Source organism: Pteropus alecto, unplaced genomic scaffold (assembly GCF_000325575.1).
Source record: "Pteropus alecto unplaced genomic scaffold, ASM32557v1 scaffold90, whole genome shotgun sequence".
Taxonomy (NCBI): domain Eukaryota; kingdom Metazoa; phylum Chordata; class Mammalia; order Chiroptera; family Pteropodidae; genus Pteropus; species Pteropus alecto.
Window position 1 is genome coordinate 1,476,002 of NW_006429894.1, and position 14,710 is coordinate 1,490,711.

General features: G+C 43.8%; 1 protein-coding gene across 5 annotated transcripts in view; it reads right to left on the bottom strand.

The window, feature by feature from the left end:
- The window catches only part of PTPRC (protein tyrosine phosphatase, receptor type C), an 83,807-nt gene extending 71,721 nt beyond the window's left edge, over positions 1-12,086 (bottom strand). For 4 of the 5 annotated variants that reach the window (XM_025044720.1, XM_025044718.1, XM_025044716.1 and 1 more), the window contains exon 1: positions 11,749-11,931. In XM_025044720.1, coding sequence (XP_024900488.1) covers positions 11,749-11,812 — 64 coding nt within the window. In that variant the 5' untranslated portion in view covers positions 11,813-11,931. The other variant, XM_025044713.1, reaches the window with a different exon arrangement.
- Positions 12,087-14,710: the final 2,624 nt, after the last annotated feature.

The following is a 14,710-nucleotide window of genomic DNA, read 5'->3' on the forward strand; positions in this document are numbered from 1 at the left end:
GTCGGGCACGTGGGATGGTCATTTCCTTTTCCTCCTCCTCGCTCAGATGTGGCACTTAACATTAGAACAAGGAAAGTTACGTCGAACTATTCCTTTCTGGGGTTTGATTCTCAGTACATTTTATGGCAAATACTGGGAAACAAATTAACGAATTTACTTACGTTAAAAACAAGTATGAGCTAGACTTCATAATGACTCTTATACCTAGTTAAATATGATCGCATTTCTATAAAATGTTTTGCTTTTTAGCTATTTTCCTTATTAACTAACTACCAGTTACTATAAAAACGAGTTGCTCTAAATATATATCTCTTTTAAGAAAACCTCGCAGGCCTGACATTAAAATTTTATATACATATGTTCGCACAAGAACAAATCTCTGTATGTGGCAGAATTCTTAAACCCATTAAGGACTACCTAATATAGGTCTATGTGATCACCGGTTATTTCTCAAATTTCTCGAAGAAATGAAAGGTTTAAATGTTGACTTAGAAATAAGCCTTTTGTGTAACTAATTAACTCTCAACAAGCCTCCCAACCAGTCCAAGAATTGGCTTCAATAGTATTTTAAAATATTTTTATCAATATGCATCAAAACGAAATGTATACCATAAGGGACTCTACAGAGCAATTTCTTGTGCGGACATTTTTAATTAAATCTCTAATCAGTCTCTCGGTATATTTTACATAGCTTTTATTAAATGATCTTGTATGTTTTTAATAGCTAAACCCATGATATATATATATATACATAATATATATACATGATGTATATTATGTATATATATATCTTGTTGTACCTTTTTAATAGCTAAACTCATGATATATATATATACATAAAAGATATTTAATTTTTCCAAATACTATTATAAAGTCCTTCTTATTTCCTTTTGCGATGACATGCAAGTTCAAGGGGACATCGGACAGTAACTCGTACACTCACGATCACCGTCCCAGCTACCCTTCAAGAGGAGGCGTGAATTTGGTTTCCGCGTGGAAGTGACTGGACCCTTACACACTGGCAGCCACGCTAAACCCTTCCCGCTCGTCACCGCCTTCGGCTTCCACAGCAAAGTATTTTTCTCCCTCTCCTGGCTTCTCCTGCCAGCCCTCCACCTGTGAAGGGTGCGGGGTCAGGGCCAGCTTCTCTGCCCGTCACCTGTCTGCTGCCTCCCAGCATCGCACTCAGGTCCCAGTCGAGACCACTCTTAACCCCAGCCAGTTGCTAGGCCTCTCTGGCCGGGAGTCTAGTGAGAATTCAAACATCGATATGGATGAAACAGGACTCTTGAGGGCCTGGCCCTAACTGGGGTGTTTCTCATTTTAGTTCCTTGTTAAGGGAAAAAAAAAAAAATGAGTCATTCTGTACAACTTCCCGTTTCTCCTCCACAGAGCGACTTCTCGGCCCCACGTAAATCTGCCCTTTCCTCCCACCTGCTCTGTCGACACTCTGTCCGGGTCACCGCCCCTCACCCTCCCCCGCAGCCACGGCCCCTCGCTGGTCTCCAAGCTTTTGAGTCCCTTCCAACCTGTTTTCTCACAGTAGCCAGGGGAGTCGCCTCAGTATAGACAGAAAACCAGGCCCCTCTCCGCTTAACGGTCCCAGGTGGCTTCTTCCCATTACACTCAAGGTCAGAGTCACTTCCAGCAAGGCCCCTCGGCCGCCTTCCTCCGCTGGCCTGTCCAGCTCCCCACCCCCACGCACGACTCAGCCTCCGTCCCTCGTCCTGCGGGCGCCCACCTCCATCCTCTGCCCCAAACCCGCCAAATTTTTTTTTTTTTTGCTGTCTTCGCGTTTTTGTTCCTGCCAGTTCCTCTGCACACGAATCTAGGCTCTTGTCTGCCGACAAGTGGCTCGATGACAGCTCTGAAAGGGGCCTTCCGCGGTCATTGCGTTTGAAGGGTCGTCGGCCCCCCAGGCCGGCCCGCCTCTATCCTGTCAAGCTGCTTCATTGCACAGTACTTATCAGCCTCTGAACATATCTTAATCATTCACAAGGTTTCTCGTGCATCATTCTCTCTTGCTAAGAGGCGAGCTTCGTGGAAGTCGGTGCCTTGTCCTTTCCACTGCCCGCCACGTCTCACTGTGAAGGGTTCCTGGCTCGCGGTAGAAGCTCTAGAAGCAGCCAGTGGGGTCTTTGAGGAAATCGCCTCATTTAAGGGGTGCTGCTGTTATTCCCACGCACAGAGAAGAATTCGAAGGCGGCACTGAATGCATCATAACTGGGAAGCTCACAGTGGGGTCCAGGCGCGATGCCAGAGGCCAGCCCTTACGGACTTTGGAGGTCGCCGACATTTCGAGAACCCTTTCTTCGGGTCACCCTCATCGGCTCCCCGCCCCTCTGCGTTTGCTCATCTACTTCCCTCATTCGTCACTTCCTCCCCCGGCCAGAACTCGGAACTGCTGCTTTCTGCTTTCTTTATCTTGTCTTAGCCCTTATGTCCCTTGATCGTACCAAAGTATCAATCAGTCCCTTCAGGGGACTGATTCTACGTGGAAAGGGACAGGGAAAGGAAGTGAGCAGGGGAATCAAAGCACAGATCACTGAAAAGTGGAGAGACTTCGCGTTTATGGGAAATGAGTGATCCTCTTCATTTAGAAGTCAGGAGGGGATTTGAAAACCTAAGTCTAAGAAGCGGAAGTAGGCTGTCTGCCCTCACTCTCTCGGCATGACGACCGGACAACAAATGCATTATTTGTTTCTTCTCCTTCCCTTAGGCTAGAGCCGACTTATTTTGCAGTAGAAATCTGTAAGATAGCTCCCACCCGATTCATTTACCATGCCTCCTGGATGCCTACGAAAAGATTATCTGGTGTCTACACTTCCTGGAATAAGATGAGAACCTCAGGTGTTTTCCAAGATCAAAGAGTTTAACAAAGGTCAAATTACTTCCCTTGCACTTCAAAAATGAAAAAAATTCTAGAAACTTGGGTAGATCATTCAATGGCTTTCACTCTATGTAATATCAAAAGACAGTTAGGCGGGCGAATCCGTCCTCTCCAGACAGAGCTCCGCCTGGGCGGACTCGGCGCCGGGCTTTGTCGACCCCGTTACTTCTGCATTGTTCGTGAGCCGTCAGCATTCACAGTAAAGGCAAGTCGGTGAACGACGCCCTTCGGCTCTTCCTAAGGGACACGTGGTCTTAGCTGACAGGTCTCGCTGCAGACAGGGAAGCGGCTCGGTGTGCTGAGGTGGACCAGGTGGATGGGGCTTCAGTGTACACTTCACACAAATGACCTCTGGAAAAGTGTCAACCTCTCTTAGGTCTTGCTGTGACTCAGCCACCATCATGAGGTCATCTCTTCGATTACCTGATTATCAAGATGACCACTGAGAAGGCCGAGGAACCCGTGGGAAAAGAATGCAAGTGGTCAGAGAGACCCAGGATGAAATCTCAGCCCTCACTCCCTCCATGCACACTCCTTATTAGCCGCTGACCTCGAAACATCACAGTGAAAGGTCACTCAAAAAAGCAAATGATTTCTTTGTGTGGCGTGTTCATGCGTATGTTTTAACACTGCTCTCCAAATAAATCTTTTATTTTCAGTTTAAATCGCAAAACAAGCCAACCGAAATGTGGACTGTTGGCCAGCCCCTGTTCCTGCCGACCACCTTTATAAATTCAATAATCTACGTAACTCAGCGAAAGTTCCAGAACTATCACGAAAGCCTGCGGAAGAGATCTGTTCAGACGCAGAGGAAGCGCTCGTGAAATATTTGTTCATGAAATGAATCGATGAACAAATAAATGGATTTAGCTGACCTGGTGGAATGAAATGCTCAGAGTTTTTAGAGGGTGGGTCATGGGAGTCTGTGAGATTTGCTAGTTGCCTATTTATTCATTTCTGTATTTCTCACATCGTCTAGAGTCATCACAGTTTACTTAGAAAAAACTTGAGCTATGCACTTTTATACACAGCCTGCGGCAGCAGGAGAGAAAGAGAGAGGAGAAGAGAGAAAGAAACTCCATTAAAATGGCAAGCGACTTTTCTCTCTCTTATTTCCTGAAATTGTCGAGCGCGTAGAAATTTCACTATAAGTAATTTGCTTAAATAACAACAACAACAACAACAACAAAAAGATAGATCGAAACTGTTGTTACAGTTGTTCAGTGCTTTCTGCATATGGGGGTGGGTTACACTGGTCGAATGAAGCCCGTTCCTTCATTCGATGAGTCCCCGAAACCCGCAGGGGTGCGCTGGTGAATGAGCGGAGCTCCCCGCGACCACGAGAGGTGGCCGAGCAAAGAGACTCCAAGAGCGTTAGCCGTGGATCCTCACAGCAGGACACCTGTCCAGGTGTGACAGAGGCGTCAAGGCAGGGGAAGTGCCACAGGGCCGCCCGGAACCAAACTCTGAAGAGCGATTATACTCTCCCCAGTTAAAAATAGATATGGAGGGAAGAGAAAACAATGTGGCCAACAGTCTGCGGACAGGAAGACATGACGGTTTTAGGAAAATGCAAGTTACAACAAGGGGACTTAATATAGGTCACGGAGTGGCACAGAGTGGCCGCAGAGAGAGCCGCAGAAATCTGGAGGGACTGTGTGAGCACCGCGTGTGCCTCGTCACAGCTTGCGTTTTTCCTAAAAGCAGAGGCCGAAATAGGACGATCTGACCCCTTATTCGAGAAGCTTTTTAACTTCTATTGATTCTCCTCTCTCTGTCGCGCCACCATTAAGCAAGGAGTTGGCGTCAGGGGGGGAAATTCATCAGAAGAATGGTGTACAGGAGAAAGAATTAAAATACGGCGATTCTAGACTGGACAGGAGTCCGGGACGTGTTCTGAAGTTCCTACCACCTGCCAAAGAACCGGAGCTCTCAAAATCTCAAAACGAATTTCGCTCAAAGAGCGCTCTGTTGCAAAATGAATGCCACTGACGGATAGAAATATCAACATAATATTAATCTGAGAATGGCCAAGAATGCCCAACCTAAAACTTGACAAAAGTGAAAAATTATATGTTACATTTTATGTAACATTAAAATGAAAAAAAAAAAAAGAAAAGAAACTAGCAATGGCTGAAACAGCACTTAAGAAATGTTGTTTCTGATTAAATAGAAGAATTAAAACCTTTTTGGAAATTTAAGATCTGTATTGTCTGCCAAGTAAAGTTACATTTATAAAAATCATAACCATAATGGAAAATTCCCAGAGGCATAAGCTATAATCAGTAAAATAATGTGGATAAAAATTTATTCACAAATTTAATGGTAATTATAAAAATTAAAGGAAAATTGATTTTGTTGAATATTAGGTGAGTAAAATAAAAATAAAAGTAGAAAAATTAGGAATGATTTAATCAGGCTGTATATAAAAATATGCAGGAAATTAAATTGGCTCAATAGAATTTTTTCTGTGAAATCTATCCTCAAGGAAAACTCATAAATGTTGGTATATTCTAATTAAATATTTTTTTCATCAGAGTTGAGTCAAAACATACTTGGGATCAAAATCAGGGGGTCGGCGTGTTCTCCATCCCACGGGAAGCCACGGAGGGAGGGATGCAGGTGAGTGTTACCCTGGACGGGGATCACGGTGGGGGGTCGGTACGGCACAGTGTGGACTGACTGAGGCAGGATTTCAGGCCATTGTTCCAATCGGAAATGACAAGAGTCCCAGCAAAGAGTCGCGAAAGGCGATGGATTTACAGACTGTTTAAAAGACAGAATTCAGACGATCCTGGGAATCCCTACACCTGGGGACGCAGAGTGAAAAGGATCGAAATCTCCCCAAGGGGGCATTTCTCTGCCATAGGCTCCAACCGCCCCCTCAGACTCCCGCGCAGGACGTGCGGTGACAGACACGCCGTGATGTTCCGTGGCACAGAGACGCATGCTGTGACGTCACGGGGTCGCGAAAGTAAAACGGACGGCACTGCGGGGCATCTCGCAGTGGCCGAAGCGCGTTCGCGGACAGTGTCCCCTTAAGCGCCCACAGTGCCTTATCGGTGAGGAAAGTGTGTCTCGAAGATGGAAGACAATCTGGATCAAGATTACACAAGTCGCAGAATTCGCTTTCCAGAATAGTTCTCTCTCTAAATGCCATGTTTTTTTTTTTCCAACTTTGAATGGCCCCTGACTCATTTCTTATGATGCTTAATGCTTGTCATACGTTAAAAGGACATGTTTAAAATCTATTGACCATGCTACGTCTTCCCTTTGATATTTTTTAACATCGGTGTTATTTCTACAGGTTTCTTTAACCCGTTTCCACGACTGTCAGGTTCATGCGTGCTTTGGTTTTGTTTTATTTACAGGGGGCTACCAGTGATTTTCGTTATGTTCGCTTCCTGATTCAGGAGCCTGAGCTCAGTGGCACTCAGCTCTGCTGTTCTAGAAGCAGAGATAGCTTTCTTGGAGGGCTGATGACTTTGCTCTAGTTGCTCACTTTTTGGTTGAACATAGTTTAAAAAATATACACGTGGCGATCACTTCCATTTGAATATTACTGCGTGGAGTTACCATTTTATCACGCAGGAGAGACGGGTACAGTGACTTTTTCACTTTAGAGACGTGGGCCTCATTTTTAGCCAGAAATAAATGCTTACTCTCTACACACTGTAGAGCTGAGCGCTAGGGGAGATGCTAACGTTTGTTTCGGTTCGGGACATCAGTCAAGAATCGAATAAAAAAATCGATAACCTTGGTGATCATCTTTTCAGAAGCGAGTCAATGGAAGCTGCTGTAAACGCACCTAGAAGATGCTTATCTGTTTCACTACCATCGACTTTATGTAGGTTTATGCTTGTCCTGGCTGAAAGCGTAGGGGAGTTTTTCTATCTTTCTCTATTTTTTTCTTGCTTTCGTTGTGATTAGTGAACACACAGTCCTCTGCTTAAAACAGCCATTCCTCAGACTCAAGACAGACTGAAATCGAAGTGTCACACTGACATAGAAAAGGGAACGGGTAGTAAAGACTTTAAGCAATAACTAGACGTTTTCTATTCTAAATATTGGGTAGGGCCATGTACACAAAGTCTAATAGTTACCATTGTTTACTTTCTGTGTATTTCAGTGTTCTGGAGAAACAGGTAGCAATCACATCATGTCGCTAACTGATCTTCTACTTTTCCCCTTATCTCTCCCTTTTGCATACCTTCATGTGTGCGAAAGCTGTAGCACTAACCCTTTGATAATAGGCAACTAGTACGGTGACCATTACTGATAAAGCTATTTAAACTAGATGGAAATCACGATTAAACTGAGATTAAGTTACATGTCCATTCCAATGTTCTCCTGTGTAATTATTCCCATAAACGTATGACTGGAAAAGATCAAAGGTCTGCGTGAAGACGGATTTCTTTTCCTGCACCAAGGTGATGACACACATGAGGTCCCAACTCAAAACCTTGTCTACAGCAATGCTGTGCTCTCCATCGACGAAATTGATCAGCCTGACTCCAAATCTCTGCTCTTGATTACTCAGATTGAAATTCATTATCACTCCATCTGGTAAGAGACGATGCCCAGACTCTCTACAAATGTCCTTGTGCACACAAAGCGAGGTGTAGGGGGTGCCATCTCCCCTCTGCCCTCGGAGATGGCCTCACAGCTCGAGCATGGGGGCCCGGGCCGGCACTGCGAGGCTGCACCTGGCTCCATTTAAATGTCTCGTCCCCCTCGCCGGTGAGTCTCTGGCCCTAGTCCTTGCTGTCCTTCCTGTTAGCATCTGTATCTGAAGAACCAACCCAGCAGGTGAAACGCCATTAGCGAGCATAGCCGAAGAGTAAGTCCAGGGAAATCTGGGGACAGATTTTCTGAACTACAGGTTTTTAAGAAGTTAAGAATCTTTCCAGATAAGAAGTAAATTAAGGAGATGAAAGAAGGAAATAGCAAAAAACAAAACAAAACAAAACAAAACAAAACAAAACAAAAACAAAAACAAAAAACAAAAAAAACACAAAGAAAAGGAAAAAAGACACATCCTATCAAGATCCAGATGCAAAATTATTCTGATAAACTTTCTAATTGCCGCCATCACTCTACTTTGCCTCTGTTTTTTTTTTTTTTATCTCTTGTTTCTCCCTCCTATTGTCCTCTTTCTGAAACGTTTCTCGTCCTCTTCCTCCCTCTCCTCTATTATTATAATCGGCAGTTTTGTTTTTTTTAAAAAAAATCATTACTTTTTCAGTGTCCAGTAAAAGAATTAAGTACAGATGGTAACCAAAAAAGGCATAAGACATAGCTTCTGCTTTTGTACGGGTTGCAATGGCAGTAAGTACACTGATTGGTCAATAAAATAATAGTAATAAAACCAGCAACAACCACCAACCGAAAGCGCATGTGAACAACGCCAAGGAAACGCGGTAGAAAGTGTGTGCTTTCAGGAGCGAGGAGACAGGATGTGCGCAGAGCCTCGTGGCCTTGAGGGGGTGCAGGGGAGTGAGTGACGAGACTGCGTCCCGCTCCTTCCATTTTAATCAGTCATCAGAGAGAAAGAGAAAAAGGTCCCCGCTCAGCTCCAGGCCCAGCCCCCCGCTCCTGGGTGCTCCCCATTGCTCTGGCAAAAGCTCCAGAATGTGCAGATGGCAGAGTGTCCCCCCCACACTCTCCGCCCTATTTTATATCTTTAGGCTGTGAGCGTGGGAAGGAATGGATGAGACTTCAGACGGATTGAAAACCGATTGCGACGCTCCAGCCGAAAAATGACAAGGGCGCGAGTTCGGGGGATGGCGACGGAGATGGAGAAGATGGAAATGATCTCAGAGATGCTTAAAAGCAGAATTATAGGACTCGGAGAGCATTTAAATCTATATTCCAGGTGGTATTATTATGGCAAAGATCAAGCAAGATGATATTTTGAAAAGGAGGTAGGCTCCACACCTCCGAGCGGTGTCTGCGGATGGAGAAACGGAGCATCGATAAGTGGCAGGTCGTGACAAGGAACTCCAAGTGTCAGATAAAGAGTGACTGGCCAAGAATTAAAGGGCCGAGAACCCCGATATTTAAAAGTAGACAGATATGGAGAACCAGTAGATAGATAATTGGTAGACTGATAGATACACGTGTGTATTCTATAACTACATATAAAATATACGTATATTTATTTATGTATAAATATAAATATATTTGTGTGTGTTATGTAACTAGTATCTATAACACACATGTATAACTAGTGTGTGTATGTGTGTGTGTGTGAGTGAACAGTATAGAAATCTCTATGTTCCTACCTTACTTAGTTCAGTGTCATTGGTGACAGAATGTCAAGTAGCCCAGGTCAGAGAAGAGACCCACCTGGACCTGTGCTTATAGTTTCACAGAGCAAGAGAAAAAAAGGCCAGAAAGACCCCTAAGCCCACCTTACCTGTCCCCTAACAAAACGCATTTTAAATTCTAGTCGTGATAAGGTTTTTCTTAGGGAAATACCTTAAAAATCGATCATCGTACTCACACCCCCACATCTCTACATTGGAGAATATTTGGAACTTGATCGGATCGCCTATCACATTGATCTCATAATCGGTACGGAGCCCCTGTGCTGTGCGAGACATAGAACATGGAGCTATTTCCATTTCATGCAGATGGGAAAATGAAGAATTATGTCCAGGAAATGGATCTTAGCTGCCGTGACTCATAACTCACGCAGTGAAACCCACGCCGGTGGCTGCTGCCCAGCGAGAAGTCTGCCACGTCTGTGACAGCCAGCGAGCGTTCATCACTGCCCGCGTTCTGGCAACCGCCATTGTCCCCTAGAGTTACTTAGACCTTTTAAACAGAGTTCTGGTTTCCCGTTTTCACAGCACAGAGGCACAGGACAAAGAGGTTGCAAACACTTGTGTAAAGCTCAGCCCAGCGTTGCTGGCGCCTGGATGAGGTTTAACTTGCTTGTGTGTTACAGATGTAACACACAGCTGAGTTGTGTGCATATTTATCCACTGATGTCTCCCCATATTTGGCCTTATTTTTCTATGTCTTTAGAGTATATAAGTTTGATACCCCCAAAGTTAATATTTTCTATAAACGCTAAACGCAAATCTAACACACGAAAATAAAACGTAATCTAACTCATTGGTTGCTAACACAGAAAACACAATTTAAGGCATTAATAACTTCCCAAGTGAGATGTTGAATCACAAAATGTCTCTCCGAACTTGAAAGCACGATAAACCAGATTTGCAGATACATATTATATCTATCTATATATTTTTTTTCATATATTTTTTACATATTATATCTATATATTTTTTTTCCAAAACTAAGACTATATTTCAGGGGTATATTTCGAGAGTATATTTCATTATACTCTTATTTTGATTATAATTCAAGATGTTTACTATGGGAAGCTGAATTGAAAATTTTGTTGCTCTGTGGCCAATAAAAAATTTTCGTATTCCTTGACACTCCTATAGAAATGCTTTGCAACAGTTCCTGGGTGGGCATTTTAAATGGAAATTTACTCTGGTTTATGATAATACACATGTTATCACCCTATTAAAATTATCATTCTTTATCATTTGTTTTTGATTATGATAAGCAACCTTATAGGGATGGGAACTTGATCAACGCTTCTGTGCTAAGACAACATGCTGTACGTACCTATGTAAAAATATCAAATCTTTGCAGTTAAAAAAACACAACACTCTCACATTGCTTTCCACTCTCCGTGGTTACATAAAATATAAATCAACAACAGGACATGCTCGGGGGGCAGCTGCCGCCCTGCTTTTTAGAGGAGAGGAAAGTGATGTCAAGTTAAAAAAATTTCAAAGTGAATTCCAACGAGCAAGGTTTTAAAAAATAATTTTCTCCTTTTTTTTACTTACTTGGAATTTCTACCAAAAAAATCAATTTGAATGTTCTTTCAAAAGTTAAAAAATACAGCTTTAGAGACTACATTATAAAGAGTAATATTAAACATCAATTTATTAGCTACATTTAGTAATCAACGAAAATGTACTCATGATCCGAACTGAATGAAACCGCCCAAAAATGTCCACTAAGTTGACCAGAAGTGTACAAAGACTTCAAACTTAAATAGCTACCTAAAGTCCAATTAGTCACATTTTCCTACAGAATACGGCATTTGCATGATTGTTGAGTTTGTGTATTTTTATCTCGTCGAGGTTCTAACATCTCCTGTCACCCAGGAAGGGTGGTGGCCTCATGAGAATTTCCAAAGCAAATAAGAATTAAAACTATAAGTAAGGAACCAAAAACTTGATTTAGACCACATTCTGTGATAACGATAGACAAAAAGCTAACAGTTTCTCTAAAAGCCAAATGCATTACTTTGAGCTATCATGGAAGTAAGTGTTCAAATAAATATTTCACCAGTAATCAAAATTTGAGGAAGCAACCTCTCAGCCGAGGAGAGGGTGTGGCTTACATGCCACCAAAGCCATAATGTGACTTTTAAAATTTTATTTTTTTGTGAAAAGGATAAGAATTCACTTATTTTGTCATTAAAATGCTCTGACTTTCAGAAACTCACGTTCACGCCGTTTCGGGAGCGAAGGAGCAACGTTGCTTTTTAACGCGCTCGCGAAGATGGTAAACAAAGATACAAAGTTTGCTTCATAAATCTCGATTTTTACTCCCCCAAATATTTATGCCTTTCTGAACAGAAACAGCGTGTTCTGTCACCTCGTGAGCCACGTTTGTCTCCCCTGCCACCACCTTGACCGTTTCTCAGTGGGCTTCTTCACTTTCGGTCACCAACCCTTCACTTATTTTTGTCTGTTTCAACCCAAAATCTCTCCACGAGCAACGCACAGCCAAGGAAGGCATGACCCCCTCACACGTACCTGCACCGATGTCCAGAAAGGCACAGCCGAAGGCCAACAGTTTAAGCCACAGGTACATGGTCATCTCTGGAAAGCAGCCGTGTTCCTGGGAAACCGCATGCGTCCGTCTGAAAAGGCAAAGTAATGATTTATCTCCGCGAGAGTTTTGCTCTGCGAAGCCGAATCAGAAATAAAAGAAATGAAGACGTCCTCTTGCCTTGTCGGGCGGGGAGCAATTTCCTCCTCTGTCACCCTAAGACCAAACCGCTCGCCAGCTCCACGGGCTGCTAGGTGGTGATGTCAGATTCGGTTTTACTAACTTCTGCAAAAATAATGTAAAAGGTCCCCTTTGCAGGAAGTCAAGAAAGTTGTTCAAAGTCCGGGCAAAGCCATCTTAACTTCCTTAATTCGAGTCATTAGACCAAGTGGGAGTTTTTTAAAGACTTTTTTCCCTTCCAAAGATGTTTTTTTAATATCCTGATCATGCTCCCTTATAATACTCATGACGACTTTTAAAAACTATCACCTCTCTTTCCCCAAATCATCGATAATTTTCTTACCTAAGAGATAAAAAAAAACAAAGCAAAACAAAAGATTCAGCTTGGGCATAACAAAATGGGGGGTAGGCGAGGTGATCCTCTCACGGAATCAGGAGGAAATAACCTGCGTCTGATCGCGAATGATCGAGTGAAGGAGGGAACGGCTAGCTATGGATTATTTTTGACAAACGTCCTCATTCACCACCAGGGCATTCGAAACGTGGCAATATGGCAGTTCGAGCAGCCATACCCATTCCCTATGCAAAAGCATTCAGAGAGTGTAGCGGGTTTGCCCCGAATCTCTCACTGATGTCCTTCCTTCTGGGACCAGAGGCGAAATCAGGATGTCACCTCCGCTACGGCAAATTCTTCAGAGAAAGCGATGCTGCTCTGACTTGAGATAATCCTGGTTGATGAGGGGACCCTGCAATAAAAACCCAGAGCTGTCTTTTACACAAGTTAACCTTCCCCCCCCCCTCCCCGTGGCAATGCTTCCTAAGCTTTTCGATGGAAAGATAACAAATGAACATAGAATGTCCTTTGTGGTTCTGACCCGGTCCTTAGTAAGTCCATAAATTGGGAAAATGGATACTGGCAAAAAGCCACCGTGAATTCACAGCAATACAATTAAATGAACTGGGATCGGTATCGCAATATCTGGTTTATTTAAAAACAACAGTGCGCACACTTACAAGGCACGGTTATTTGAACTGTAGATAATGTTTACAGGGGGCGTCTGGGTGGTCAATGTTCTTGCCACAACCCCTCAGGCCCCAGGTAGGAAGCACCAGCGTAGAATTCTTATACTTTACTAAATAAATCTTTTCCTATTTATGAACTTATTTATTTTACTCTTCCTTTGGCTGCTGGGAGCCGCAGAGCCAAATTTGCACACATACACCCTCTGTGCAAACAGAAATAAGCCCACATCTTAAATTCTAGATAATAACATGATGATGAGATCTTTGTTATAATTATGATTTTATCATGATGATGATGATTAGAGCTAACTTACTGGGCTGTTACCACAGAACTACGCTGAGCTCTTTAATTGCATAATGCAACTTGTACAACGTTTGAGATAGATAATGCTATTAATTCCTCTCATCTGTGACATTCAGAGAGGTGAGGTGAAGGGCCCAGCTCTCACGGCTAGGAAGTGACAGGTTATGTTCTGAACCCATCTCGAGGTTCAACCTACTTTCCTTACCTGCCTTACTAACCTTCCTGCTTCTCTGCTTTCTGCCATCTTTTTTACTATGCATGTTTATCATTTTCGATCTCTCAGAGACAGGACATCGACTCCATAAAAGTGAGGCTGTTCCTTTTTTTGCAAAAGCGTTTGTAAATAAAATACTTTTTACACGATTTTCTCTAAGCAACGGCTTAAATGTCACTTTCTCGGGGAGGCTTCCTCGAGCACCCCACTTAAAAGAGGCCCCTCTCTGTTCTTTTCCCTCTTGGACCCTTGTTTGTTTTCTCTGGGTCCAGGGAGGTATTTGTTTATTCACATCCGCCTCCCCGACGAGGGCATAAACCCGACTTCCGATGGTGAACCGTGAAGACTAGGGAGTGGTTGCCAGACGTGACATTCGGTGAATGAATGAATGAATGAATGAATGAGACCTACACGGGAGGCTGGGGTGCGGCCAGCAGACTGGGGGTTGGCAAGGGTAGGAGATGGAAACATGCTCGGGGAGCTCGTGCTGTGGGACAGGCCGGGGACGATGGAGACGGAAACGCCTACCGGTTAAATAAATAGCACCAGCGGTCACAGAACCTGTTACAGGAACCCAAGGGGGAATATTGCTACACCTCCATCGTTTGCTCTGAAAATACATTCCTGCGTTCTGCCATCTTGTCTTTCGAAAATCTAGGTGTGAAGCAAGGAAATCTGCGTCACTCGATAAAGCCGCGCCTCCGTCTTTGTATGAATGCAGATCCAGACAAAAATTAGTCTCACCGGCGTGGAGCTGAGCCAGGGGAAGGGGCTGCTGCTCGAACAGGTTTGCCGGCATTGTCCCGCTCCCAGTGACCTCAGGGCCCCTGGACCACGCACTCCCTGCCAGCATCGCCCCGCTCCCAGAGCCCTTGGGACCCCTGGTCTGTGACCCCCGTCCGTCACTGCCAGTGGATATCAAAACACAATGACGATAATAAATAAGAAAAAGGGATTTTGCCTAGTGGCCAAGACCAACGGCGAACTGGTAGTTCTAGCAACGACTTAACCTGTCTAGCGTGGCACTGACCATCCAACCTTCGTGAGATAAATGAAATAAGCAAGAATTCAATCCCTGGCGTAAACACACTGGGTTGTAATGAAAAGCGTGGACGATAGAACACACATCCTGATTCTTCTTCTAAGAGAGGAAAAAGAGAAGGAGAGGCCCAAAGGTCGGAGACGGAGCAGGATCTGAAGGAAACAGTCCCTTTCTGCAAATCAC